General features: G+C 37.3%; 1 protein-coding gene across 2 annotated transcripts in view; it reads right to left on the reverse strand.

Moving 5' to 3' along the window:
* Positions 1-14,128, reverse strand: part of WDR70 (WD repeat domain 70) — a 129,992-nt gene that overhangs the window by 104,598 nt on the left and 11,266 nt on the right. For both annotated transcript variants that reach the window (XM_032214340.1, XM_032214338.1), the window contains exons 6-8: positions 4,731-4,790; positions 3,696-3,829; positions 1,677-1,830 (exon numbers count right to left, since the gene is read on the reverse strand). In XM_032214340.1, coding sequence (XP_032070231.1) covers positions 1,677-1,830; positions 3,696-3,829; positions 4,731-4,790 — 348 coding nt within the window. The remainder of the gene's footprint in view (positions 1-1,676; positions 1,831-3,695; positions 3,830-4,730; positions 4,791-14,128) is intronic.

Here is a 14,128-nt window from a genome sequence, read left to right on the forward strand (position 1 = left end):
TTGTAACTGTTTCTTTAAAGCATACTGTAAAATGTGATTGATTGCTGTTTTCCTCAATCGGCCATAAGAGGGAGCCAGAACGACTGTTAGTTCTTTCTCTGTTTGTTAGATGCTGGGCTGATCTGATCTGAGTGTATTGGAAGCTGGCTGTTAGAAAGTGCTGTGAGCTATTGTAAGTTTTGCAACTGTTAGCAAACTTTGTGTACTGAACTGATTATATGATACTGGACTATGTTATTTGGATTATCCCTTAACTGAAAGACATTGATGACTGACTGAATTATCCGTGTATGACTTGGACTGTTTGATGGACTCTGATACCTCTATTTCCACGAGAGTAAAAGCCTATTTAAACTGCAGTATCTCTGTATGCTGGTTTGTGTGTTCCCCAACACAACTCTCACAACGCTTCGCTGAACGTACTCGCTCTCCCAATGGGGAGCTTACTTAACAACCTGTATGCTATTAAGAGATAAAACACCTTATTCAGTCCTAATTTTCCCTTCAGTGCTGCTCTTTGCTATTCCTTCTGTGCCAGACCCATTAGCCAGTTGTCCAATGGCCGTACAAGTTTATCTTTTACCGTGGGCAATTTAAAGTGAGGTTTTCTTTTTTAAAATATATTTTATCAATTCTTTGCATATTTTTTTTGCCAACGTTTATGCTCCTTTGTGTTTTCCCGCATTCAGGCAAGATTTGCATGTTCTGAATGTGGAAAACAAGTTTAGAGGACTTTTATCTAGACTTTATCGGTATCTGTTCTTGCGCCTTAGTTATTACTGTGTTCTTTTGAACCTCTTGGAACATTTTTGGTCTCAGGGATACTTTGGAGCTGATCTTTTAGATTTATAATTCTGAACTATCTCCAAACATTGTTCAAATAATGGATTGTTTTTATTTTCCCTTTCAACTTTACTTTCAACAATTCTTTAATTTTTTGCAGATCTGCTCTTCTGCTGTCAAATGTCTACACTTTATTGGCAAGCACAATTCACATCCACATTTATATTTACAAAATTATTATCACTGCTTCCAATTAGTTCATCTGTTTTGGACAAGACTATAATTAATACTGAAGATTAAGGCCAATGTTAACAGTGATGTTGGCTTCCAGACTGGCTGTTTCAAGGCTTAATCATTTGTCAAGTCCAAAATATGCATTTGGTCAGTCCATGTGACTACAACTGAAGCTGCCCATTACTATTTCCTTCTCAGATGCTTTTATGATTGTCCTTTCAGTCTATAAGTTCATTAGAGAGTACCCAACGCTTTAAATTCCCACGAGTCAACATGCCACTCTAATTTTGTATATGCTGCTGTGGGAGCTCCCATCACACACTCTAGCTCCTGCCAACCCAGCAGTTTGAAAGTAAATGACTGCGGGTAGGTAGATGGATACCACTTTGATGAGCAACTTAATGGGATCATGAGCCCCCAACTGGACATCCCTGGGCACTGGAGATGTCATGATTCACTCCTTTCAACTCAGAGCTTTGGAGCTCTTGACATGAATGTAGCAGAGGTCAAAACAAAAATTATCTGTTTGCTTTATTTAACAATTATATATTTTAGAAAAATATGCTTTATATTTTTCAATGAATGCTACAATACTTCACAAAAACATGAGAAAACATCTCTAAAATTACATTATTCAAGCTCTAAATTTATCTCCTTACCTTAGTGTTTGCCATGTCTACAATATACTGGTCCCCCTTCACACACTCCATCACAGGAAAGCCATCTCTGTCAAGGACCTTAGCTTGAGAATTACCCGCAACAACAAGAATGACATCTCCCGTGCTGCTATACTGCAAAGACTTTATCTGGTGACTGAAAAATTACGGAACCAAAGTTAAATACTAACAATTAAATACATAATTGCCAAGTCTTTGCTTACAAAATTTAAAAATGGCAGAATATTTTATGCTACATCATTTTGGAAATATATGAAATATCTCCAAGTGGAATAATAATTGACAGATCCATTTTTGGTAGATGCACAGCAATTTCTAATCCATTTTTTCCAAATGCAAATAGTCCTTGTTTAGTGACTGCTTCATGTAGGGATCATTTGCAATTATAATGGTAATAATGGAAAGTAACTTTTATGGCCAATCCTTGTATTTACAACCTTTGCAGGTCTCTAAAGCAAAGGAAAGTTGAAGTAAGATCATAAGCATGGTTGCTGTTTTGTTAAGCTGCCATTTCACTTAATGACTGAGTTGCCAGTTCCGACTGTGGTTGCTAAATGAGGACTACCCATATGGGTATCTTTATCCTTCTCTTTCCTCCTCTTTTCCACAATTCACAAAATGGTGTTACCTATATGATACATCTTCATTTCAAAACTATTTGTAATCTTAACTTCATTAAGATTTCGATGACTATTGTTTTTGAGCATTTCTCATTTCTAGATGTTTCTTGAGAAACAAATAAGTAAGCATCTTTGAGTTTTACGACCTAAAAATATAAATATGTGAGAAATAAATAGCATAAGTTGAGTTGTCATTTTACTGTTATTCAATACAATATAATAGCAGACTCAGAAGGTACCTTGAAGGTCTTCTAGTCCAACTCTCTGCCTAGGCAGGAAACTCTATACCGTTTCAAATGACTATCCAATATCTTCTTAAAGACTTCCAGTGTTGGGGCATTCACAACATCTGGAGGCAAGCTGTTCCACTGATTAATTGTTCTGTCAGGAAATTTCTCCTCAGTTCTAAGTTGCTTCTCTCCTTGATTAGTTTCACCCATTGCTTCTTGTTCTACTCTCAGGTGGCTTGGAGAATAGTTTGACTCCCTCTTCTTTATGGCAACCCCTGAGATATTGGAACACTGCTATCATGTCTCCCCTAGTCATTCTTTTCATTAAACTAGACATACTCAGTTCCTGCAACTGTTCTTCATATGTTTTAGTCTCCAGTCCCCTAATCATCTTTGTTGCTCTTCTCTGCACTCTTTCTAGAGTCTCCACATCTTTTCTACATCGTGGTGATCAAAACTGAATGCAGTATTCTAAGTGTGGCCTTACTAAGGCATTATAAAGTGGTATTAACACTTCACGTGATCTTGATTCTATCCCTCTGTTTATGTAGCCTAGAACTGTGTTGGCTTTTTTTGGCAGCTGCTGCACATTGCTGGCTCATATTTAAATGGTTGTCCACTAGGACTCCGAGATCCCTCTCACAGTTACTACTATTGAGCAAGGTACCACCTATACTGTACCTGTGCATTTCGTTTTTGTTGTCTAAATGTAGAACCTTACTCTTTTCACCATTGAATTTCATTTTATTAGATAGTGCCCAGTGTTCAAGTTTGTCAAGATCCTTCTGCTTCTTAAGCCTGTCTTCTGGAGTGTTGGCTATTCCTGCCATCTTGGTATCATCTGCAAATTTGATGAGTTCCCCATTTATTCCCTCATCCAAATCATTGATGAAGATGTTGAAGAGTAGTGGGCCTAAAAGAGAGCCTTGGGGTACTCCGCTGCATACTTCCCTCCATGTAGATGCAGTTCCATTGAGGACTACACGTTGAGTGCGGTTGGTCAGCCAGTTATAAATCCATCTGGTGGTGATGCTGTCCAGATTCTTCCAAATATGCCTACCTATTTCGAAGTCTTCTTATCTCAAAGGTGTTGGCCTGCATATTATTCTAGTAAGTTATTAATACATTTGGGGGAAAGCATCATGACATACCATTCACATGGTTGCAGAGATCTAAAAGCCTGAAGAGATCCATCCATTCCAGCAAAATCCCAAAATTTAACATCATAGTCATATCCTCCAGTTATCAAACGGGCACCCGATGGATCCAATCCTAAAGCAGAGACCTATAAATCAAGATGTGAAAATGAACTGTGAACCAAATTAATGTCAAGTATACATACTGTATGCACACACACACACACTCATTCACGACTATGTGCATATACTGTATTTTTCTCACTATGACACACTCCCCCCCCCCAAAAAAAAGTGGGTGGAAATGTCTGTGTGCCTTATAGAGCGAATATTGTGGTGGGGGGTTGGTGCAGCCGCCACCTGTCACCTCTGCTGCTGTTCACTGCTGCCATGGAACTCTGGAGCCTTTGCTGCCGAGCAACTGATCGGCAGTTGGATCAGCCTCCTGGAATACCGCCAATCAGCTGTTCTAGGCAGCAGGGATCACCATCACTGCTCGCCGCCAATTGTGGCTGAATGGCGGTGGTGATAGGTGGCAATGGCAACCGGCAGCAATAGGCGCTAATCCCTATGGCCTAGAACAGCTGGTTGGTGGTATTCTGGGAGGCTGATTCAACCACCAATCAGCTGCTCCGCAGCAAAGGCTTCAGCATTCCCCGGCAGCGGCAGCTCAGCTGACTGATGGTGGGTGCAATGGAGCGGAGCCATGACAAGCCACATGCTGGGGCTACAATAACATGCTGAAGCTGACCAGGCTGTTTGCTGCAAGGATGCTAGCCAGATGAATGCTGGGAGGCAGAGACAGATTTTTTCCCCTTGTTTGCCTCCTCTAAAGCTAATGTGCGTCTTATGGAGTGGTGCATCTTATAGTGTGAAAAATACGGTATTTTTTTTCTCTTAAATTAACCAACTGGATTCTTATAAATTTCTACTCTATGTATGATAAAATCTGGATTTAATTCCTTCTACTTTTTTCACAGAATTTATTTTCTTCTCAGGAACAACATATTCTATCCTAAACCTAAGAAAGAGAGATATCAAGATGCTTACTGTTTTTGTGCCATGGTGGAGAGTAATTTCATGTGAGTCAGGAATCCTCTTCACAGGATCCTAAGAGAAATAATATTGTTCAGAATAACTTTTAAGTACAGATATAACATCTATATAACCACAATAATTCTAGAAATGGGAAAAAGGAAGGATTACAGCAGGAAAAATCCTCTTTCACTTGCTTAAGAAGCAAGTTACACAGATTTGATGCAGTGTTTAGAATGCAGTATTGCAGGCTAACTCTGCCCACAGCCATGAGTTTGATCCTGACCACTCAAGGTTGACTGAACCTTCTATCCTTCCGAGGTCAGTAAAATGAGGACTCAGATTGTTGGGGCAATAGGCTGATACTTGTAAACAGCCCCAAGGGTGCTGTAAAACACTATGGAATGATATTGTGTTATTGCTATTTTAACTGGGTCCAGCACTGTGAGCCAAGCTTGGTCTAAGTCCCATTAAATGATAAAAAGGATAAAAAAGAACCGTGTATTGTATCATGTTTTCGTAGAGTTGTTTCCATTTTACTTTACAATAATGTTTGGAAAAAATATAGTAAACAGGAAAATCAAAAAATGCATGAGCCATGAAGCTTCTAATTTAAAGGAATAAAGTTTAGCCCACCAATTTATCCATCTTCAGTACGGTGACAATGGGATGTAATTATTTTGCAAATGGGTGATTAGCACTAGAAAGATCCACGTATTTTAATAACAGAAATAACTGAGCATGTGGAGGAAACCAAGAAAGTTATGGGGCAAATGAAAAGAAATGTAAAAAGAGGTCTATCAGATGAGCCAAGGTGGTGCAGTGGTTAGAGTCAGTACTGCAGACCACTTCTGAAATTTGGCAATTCAAATCTAACCAGGCTCAAGGTTAACTCAGCTTTCCATCCTTCCGAGGTGGGTAAAAGAAGGACCCAAATTGTTGGGGGAAATATGATGACTCGGTAAACTGCTTAGAGAGGTTTGTAAAGCACTGTAAAACGGTATATAAGTCTAAGTGCTATAAAGTGCTGCTATAAAGATTCAGAGGGAAATTAGGGTATCTTTGACCAAGCTAACGGAATTACTTGTAGGCAAGTTCATGGGCTGGATCATGTAGGCCATTATCAAGGAGCACGCTTAATGTTTTTTCTATCTGTGCTACATTTTTTTAAAAAGTGCAGATTCATCCTTTGGAACTCCAAATCCAAACTACTTGAAGTACTTTTTGGAGAGAGATTATTAGCCATTCAACTCAAGGGATTCCTGAGTCTTCAACAAAATTGTTTAACCAAAATAAAATTAAGATAACAACCTCAAGGGACTACTCTTGGCATAACATTTCTTCAAAACAGCCAAATACTTACAAAGAATCATAATGTGACCCCATTCTATTTTAATATCACTAAAAGCCCTAAGTTGTAGAATACACTATAAATATCCCAAACCCGCCCCAAAAATTGCCTATATATGAACACAAACCCAGTTATAATTTGACATGTCCCCAATGGTTTTATTCCCACAAAATTAAGAACATCAGAAAACATTTGAAGATCCAAAGAAAACATTTAAATAGTATATTATAAAAAGTGATGTATCATGTGATAGAAGGCACTCTATACAATTCTGAGTGTTATCATAAGCTTCACTAATTTCGGCAAAGCACTCAATCTTAGACCTTCACTCATTTGTGATATTCAGAAATGATGGCAAGTTGGGAGTTCTAGTCCCACCTTAAGACATGAAAGCCAACTAGGTGACTTTGGGCCCATCATTTTCTTTTGTTGTTGTAGCTAAAATAGGAAGGAGAAGTATTTATATATGTTTGCCACATTGAGTTATTTATAAAAAAATAATAAAGGTTACATATAAAATAAGAACTATTTAATACTGATGCCCTTGCAGGTTCTTCCAGAAGCACTGAGCGTATTGGAAAAGGCTGTTATTGAGGCTGGTTTATTACTTCATAAAAATAAAGGTAAAGGTAAAAGTTCCCCTCGCACATATGTGCTAGTTGTTCCTGACTCTAGGGTGTAGTGCTCATCCCGGTTTCAAAGCTGAAGATCCAGCGCTGTCCGAAGATGTTCTCCGTGGTCATGTGGCCGGCATGACTAAACCCGAAGGTGCACGGAACACTGTTATCTTCCCACCAAAGGTGGTTCCTATTTTTCTATTTTGGATTTTTACAAAGCCGAGGTGGCGCAGTGGTTAGGGTGCAGTACTGCAGGCCACTTCAGCTGACTGTTATCTGCAGTTCAGCGGTTCTAATCTCACCGGCTCAAGGTTGACTCAGCCTTCCATCCTTCCGAGGTGGGTGAAATGAGGACCCAGACTGTGGGGGCGATATGCTGACTCTATAAACCGCTTAGAGAGGGCTGAAAGCCCTATGAAGTGGTATATAAGTCTAACTGCTATTGCTATTGCTACATGCTTTCCAACTGCTAGGTTGGCAAAAGCTGGGACAAGTAACAGGCGCTCACTCCATTACACAGTGCTAGGGATTCGAACTGCCGACCTTTCTGATTGACAAGCTCAGCATCTTAGCCACCCGCATTCCTCTTTCATAAAAATAGTTCTTTTTAAATGATAAAAATAAACCATTTATAAGAAATCTAGAAGAGAGAACAAAGGGGTCCTTTTTGCCCAATCAATGGCTTCAGACATTAAGTAATGTTAGATATGTTTCTTATGAGTAAATTCAATTAGTTCAGAGGAAAAAAAATTTTTTTTTTGAAATCTGTTAGACCCCTCAAAATGTTTCTATGGTAGTAATAAATTTGAAATAATTATTTATTCTTTTATTATTTATTTATTAGCCTGATGTTATTATGGCGAAATAAGCTTCTTGGAAAGCAGAAGAGTTAAAGAGGGTTATGTTTTGTTAAAGTATAACCACAAAATCTGCAATCTTTCCATTTATGCAAACATTTCATATTTCCACTCTGGGTTTTACAAAAAAAGTAATTCCCCCCCCACTTAAAATTACAGCTTTTAATATTTGATATAGTAAAGGACAAACTTCCAAATATGTTAATTTTTTGCATTACTACAATGCTGATGATTTCTTTGTTTTCTAGCTAGTATGAATACCAAATAAACAACGAAAACCAAGACAAAATTTTCACATCAAAATGCATTGGGTACAAACTTTGATGAGTTTCAAAGCAGTTGAGTGCCAAGGTACCATTTTGTGTGTGTGTGTGTGTGTGTGTGTGTGCGCGCACATGCACACACAGCAATTTCCCCTCAATTTCATTTCCCTTCCAAACATTTTTGTTACTTTAAAAATTCCCAGAAATTCTACATCTGCCAGGCTTTTACAGTAAAACATTAACACAGAATTTAAAATGTTCAAACGGTTAGTACACAATTGTTTTCTTGAAAGAATTACTAGTTAAATCACTACTACCATTTTTGTTTTTCAAGTGAATGGCTCAGATGGCCTTGAAGACCTAACAACTTTAGATGGATGCACGATTTGAACCTCAAAAAATGCTTTCATGGCTCACTCTCTAAGCCACTAAGCTACATTCACTCACATAATTGGGTTGTTTTTAATTTTCCATTCTGTGCATCCAAATAATTGCTGGTTTCTTTCCAGCCTTATTTACTTATATTAAATTTAATTGTGAGGCTGCACTAACATCAAATCTAATATGAAATGCTTTCAGTATGCATTGCGATCAATATTTTGTATATTTCTAAGGCCAATAAGTGCTCCATTTTATCAGGCTTAACTGATGCTTGGTAAAGATTTCCAGTAACACTAATCAAAAGTCTAAGCAACAAATGAATTAATTGGCATTTAAGGAGAAGAATAAAGGTGAAGCATTGACAGAATTCTGTATCTTAAGAAGATAGCTTGGATCATTCATTGTGCTAACCATAGTTTGCATAACAGTGGATTCTTTAATCAGCTATAATGGTTAGACTCACCCAATGGTCTGCAACAGAGACAATGATTTATGATCTAGAGTGAATGGAGCCATATATTGTATTAAACATTCAACTAAACTACATAATGGCTGTGATAACTAGGTCAGACTCGGGCAGGAGGGGAAATATACAACGACAACTGATTAATTATTAAACTGAAATATATACAGTTCATATGACTATTCCCCATGTACTTAATAATTTCCCCTTCTGCCTCAACAAACAATTAGAATTTAGCACAAGTTTTTTTAAAAAAAAAACTTTGAACCATATCCAAGGGTTTTCTTCCACGAAAGAAAGGGATTTCCTCCTCTTCAAGTGTCATTGGTCTTTCATATGCTAATGTAATTTTAATCAAAGTTTATTCTAGTATAAATACAAATATAAATGACGTGGAATAAAGGAAAGGTAAAGAAGGAAGGTGAAAGGAAAATTTAAAAAGGCAGTGACTTTCAATTTCTTTGGTGCAATAAAATTCAAAATACTGTTTACAACTTCAACTTTTTGCTTTACCTATTTAGTAAATACCAACCCTTTCTATAACAAAAAAATAATAATCTTATTGTTAAAACTTAAAATCAAATTTTCATTTATTTTTCTCTTTTGAGCATGAAGTCCAGAAGAGGCTTCCATGTGGAAACCAAACTGGATAAATTCCTTTCTTTAATTAAAGCACTTAGTTTTGCTAACTCCATCATTTTTTCCATCCATTTCTCCATTGTGAAAATTAATGCATTTTTCCATTTTTTCACACATAGGAGTTTCGTTTCAGTCAATATATGTGATATGTAATAAAAAAGTTCCAAGTTGTTTTTAAAGTTCTTTATCCTATAGTCCTAAAAGAAAAATTTCTGGTTTCAGTTTTATATTTGTTTTAAGAATCTTCTGAATTACGACAAAGTCTGGCCCCAATATTTCTTTGCTTTATCACAAGTCCATCAAACATGATAAAAATTATCTTCTTTATAAATTCCATTTCCGCAGATATTTGAAAACACCTTTATATATTTTTGAGTTTCTCAGCCATTTAGTACCAATGATGCACTTTATAAAAGTTTTTTTTTCAGATTATAATTTAATCGAAATTTCAATCCATTCCATTCAATCCACATTGTTCCTGGAAGCACCAAGCCTGAAGTAGCCTGAAGATGACGAATGAGACTTCGTCGAAACGTCGCCAAGACATCTCCAATTTTATGCAGGAGAAAACCCGAATAACTAGAGACCTACATATTAACACCCGCGAAAACCTCAGAAAACATACATATACATATACATTTAGATATACATATACAAACACATATATATATTTAAAGTCACAACCCCTGGTATGCCCAAATATGGGAGGAAGGTCACACAGGTTCGATTCCCAGCAAGGGTATGGCTAGCTGATGAGAGCTAAATAGCTTGAAATAGATCTATACTAGTCTCCCTTTATTTATTTATCAGCATAAATATAACACACACACACACACACACATATATATGCTGCAAATCAGTGTTTCTCAACCTTGGCAACTTGAAGATGTCCGGACTTCAACTCCTAAAATTCTGGGAGTTGAAGTCCGGACATCTTCAAGTTGCCAAGGTTGAGAAACACTGCTCCAAATGGTGCCTTTTTACCTCTCACTCCATATTTATTTATTTATTTAGATTGATTTAAGGAACACTCAGATTTATTTCATCTAATAAAAAGGTGGTTTAAAAATATAGAGATGACATGCTTTCTGAAATGCAACAAATCCCTATCTAACCAAACAAAAAATTGTCTTTTACCCGGTCTCAAGTCCTGGGGAAATTATTTCATTTTGTGTTATTTTATTTCTACTGCCTGGATTTGAAACTCTGCAGGCAGAAGTGTGGTTCATCTGATGTTCTTTCAGTATATTTCAGTTCTATTATGTGAGGGTAACAGGAAAAGAAGAGGGGTATAATTGAGGTATTCCAGGAAGATGCACTTTCCAACTGGATGTGCAGCCCGAATCTACTTTAAAGCACCATTTTTCCTCCTTAATTAAATTGGATTGTTTGTGATCAAAAGTTGGAAGACGTGTTAAACCTTTGATTCCTTGTTTCAACAAGCAATAGAATTGCATCCATGTGTGCTCCATGCCAAACTGAAGCCATTGTGAGTTTAATATATCACATCCTCATGATGAGGATGATAGTGATTAGATTTGCAAAGAGAGGATATGCTAGATACCGAGCAGTTTCACTTTTCTTATATCTATTCAGAAAAAAAAGTCCCATTGAAAGCAATGTGGTAGCTTTACTGGAAAGCACATATGAAGTTACTGCCTTAACTTACAAAAGAATCATCTACACAGTTAGTCTCATACATTCCCCATGTTTTTCCTTTGCATGAACATTAGCTACTCAGTGACTTATTTTATTATATTGCATTACATAAAAATGCACTATTGTATGATGGTTTATAAGAAGGTTGAATATTAATGTTTTGAAAGCAATTTATGGGTGGCATGGGAGAGTCACTAATCAAAACAATGATCAAATTGGAACCAGCTGTGCATGCAGTATATGAAATTGCCCCTTCCTTCCTGTAAGAAGTTTCTCAAGCTTTCAAAAATATCTGAGATAATGTTCAAGAATTTACTGTTTGGCTCCACAAAGTTTTTCTTAGGGCTTAATGATTGAGTCTAACATAAACTCATCAATTGAAAATAATCTGATGAATATATAAGAACAGAGCCTCCAGTAGTCATACAGCAGATTTCTTTTATTTATTAAATTTTTAGGCTGCTCATATTGCCATCAAAATTTTTAAAAGGGGAGGTATTTATTATGGCTTTCTTTTTCTTCCTTCCATTCTTTTCTTTTTCCCCCCTTTTCTTCTTTCTCTCTTTCTTTTTTCCTTCTTCTTTCTCTTCCTTCCTGTCTTCTTGCCCTTCTTTCCTTCCTTTTCTTTCTCTTTCTTTTTTCTTTCTTTCCTCCTGCCTGCCTTTTCCCCTATCTCCTTCTTTCTTTTCTTTCTCCTAAGGTTCTTTCTTTCTCTTCCTTCCTGTCTTCTTTCCCTTCTTTCCTTCCTTTTTTCTTTCTTTCTTTCTTCTTCCTGCCTCCTGCCTGCTTTTTCCCCCTACCTACTCCTCCTTCTTTCTTTTTCTTCCCTTACTTTTCTTCTTTCTTTTTCTGCTTTTCACACTCCTTCCTTCCCACGTCTTTCCCTTCTTCCTTCCTTTTCGGTTCTGCTTTCTTTCCTGTCTTTCGTTCTTTCCTCACTGCACTGCCTGCCTTTTCCCCCTACCTCCTTCCCTCTCCTCCTTCCTCTTTCTTTTTCTTCCTTTCTATTTCTTCGTTCTTTTTTCTCGCTGCTTTTTCCTTACTTCCTTCCATCCCTCAGTTCCTTCTTTCTCCCCCCTACCTCCTCCTTCTCCTTTCTTCTTTCTTTCTTCTTCCAGACGTTTTTGTTTTGAAACTCTGAACACGGAGTCCACCTACCGATCTTGTATACAGATATTTCTTCTCACTGTGTAAATAAAAATCTGTGGTTTTGAAAAAGAAGTTGATAGTTTGGTGATAATGGTGTTTAAAGATTCTAAAAATTCTGGGTGGCAAGTGGCCCATTGAAAAAGACTTTAAATCGCCAGAAATTGCTTGACTTCCCTTACAGTGAGTAAGCCATTCCTTTAGTAGGCTCTTTCTTCCAAGCTACAGATACATGGAAACTGTTGTTTATATTGGTAGCTGGAGCTTTAGGGCCCATCAGCTTCAGTCAAGTTCAAGATGGTTGCTGGTGCAACTAGATGCAAAAGGATAGATCTTGAGCAGATCAACTTGCCTATCTATATCTTTCTTCTATATATATAAAAATGGATGTGTATATGTATGTTCTAGCATAACTCTGGAATGCCTCGAGCAATTTCAACCAAACTTGGTACACAGATTACTTACCCTCTGGAAACAAATACTGGGGGGGGGGAGGGAAGACACTCCTAACACCCCTCGGGGTGTGTGTTCTACTAAGATACAGCCTGTTATGCTTTATAATGTCTTCTACTGTACTGCCATAAAATGGCTTCTACTGTACAGTGCTGTGGAGTTGCCACAGTAATGGCTTCACAGTACTTCACAAGGGGGCTCTCTCTGATAAAGGGGAAAATCCAACATTAGATATTGCGGTGACATTCATGGAAGGAGGGTTGGGATAAATAAATACCCAGGCAGTGCTGGGCTGTCAACTAGTATTATAAAAAAATCTCAGTGCAATTGCATAGGATAACCTGAGCATCTGTAATTCTGCATGTAGAGGGTAGTACTACTCTACATGTGAATGTGGAAAGGGATCAGAAACCCTAGCAATTCCTTTTAGACCCATTTATTTATTGTTTTTATTCCACTTTTATTCTTTTTATAAATAACTCAAAGTGGAGAGCATACCTAATATTCTTTCCTCCTCCTGTTTTCCTTCATAACAACAACTCTGCGAGGTGGGCTGGGCTGAGAGGGATTGACTGAGCCAAAGTCACCTAGCTGGCCTTGATGTCTATGTGGCACTAGAATTCCCAGTTTCCTGCTTTCTAGGCCAGCACTTTTCCCTCTAAATGTTAGGCATCCAAATATATAATACACTAATAATATACACAAATATGCAGCTTAATATATAAATGAACACAAATCCATCTTCAGCTCTCCCTAGTATAGCTCAAACCCTGTCATCTGGCTGAATGATGCAATCATACCATAATTTTTAATTGTAAACTGCTCCACTGAATGCAGAATTCAATCCATCAGTCATTTAGACTGCTGGCCTTTGCCTGTCTGATTTACATTCAATGAATGCCTTTTTCTGGGGAACAGAAAACAAGAATTGATCTCATTATTGCAATGCCTATGTCCTTCATAACAGGATCAAAAGGGCACAGCTGACTACAAAACCCATGTAAGCCTCCTTTTTTCAGTGAGCTCTTTTAACTTAAAAAAAATCAAATAGATGAGTCAATTGCAAGGAAAAACGGGTCAATCTGAATCTATTTTGATGATTGAAGAATTTTGAGTGGCAAGAAATTTAATCTTGTTCTCGTGGAGAACATGTTTTTCTAAAAAATCAATGTAATCTACCAAGGACTTGGAAAGAACATACATCTCTAACATGCAGCACTTGAATAGGTCCCTGTACAGAATTATTTTGCTTTCAGGTAGACCAGAAGCCGGAACAAAGCAATGTTTTATTTAATTTAATTTTGTCAAAATTTAATTAATTAATTACAAGTAAATATGATTAGTCCCCATGTATTTAATGACTTTTCTCTTCTCTCATCCTCACATCACAAGCCCAGCAGCAACAGTTGGAAAAGCATAGGTTGCCTGTCAATTTCAAAATAAGCCTTAAGGCTAATAGTTTAATGGACAATTAATCAAAGAGCCTTTAAAACTTATGGAGAATATAAATTGTGAGATAGTTGTGTTCTGCCTCTGTCTTACTGGTCGGGGGGGGGGGCAGGAAACACATAGGAGGGGGTAGGA

Source organism: Thamnophis elegans, chromosome 3 (assembly GCF_009769535.1).
Source record: "Thamnophis elegans isolate rThaEle1 chromosome 3, rThaEle1.pri, whole genome shotgun sequence".
NCBI classification, from domain to species: domain Eukaryota; kingdom Metazoa; phylum Chordata; class Lepidosauria; order Squamata; family Colubridae; genus Thamnophis; species Thamnophis elegans.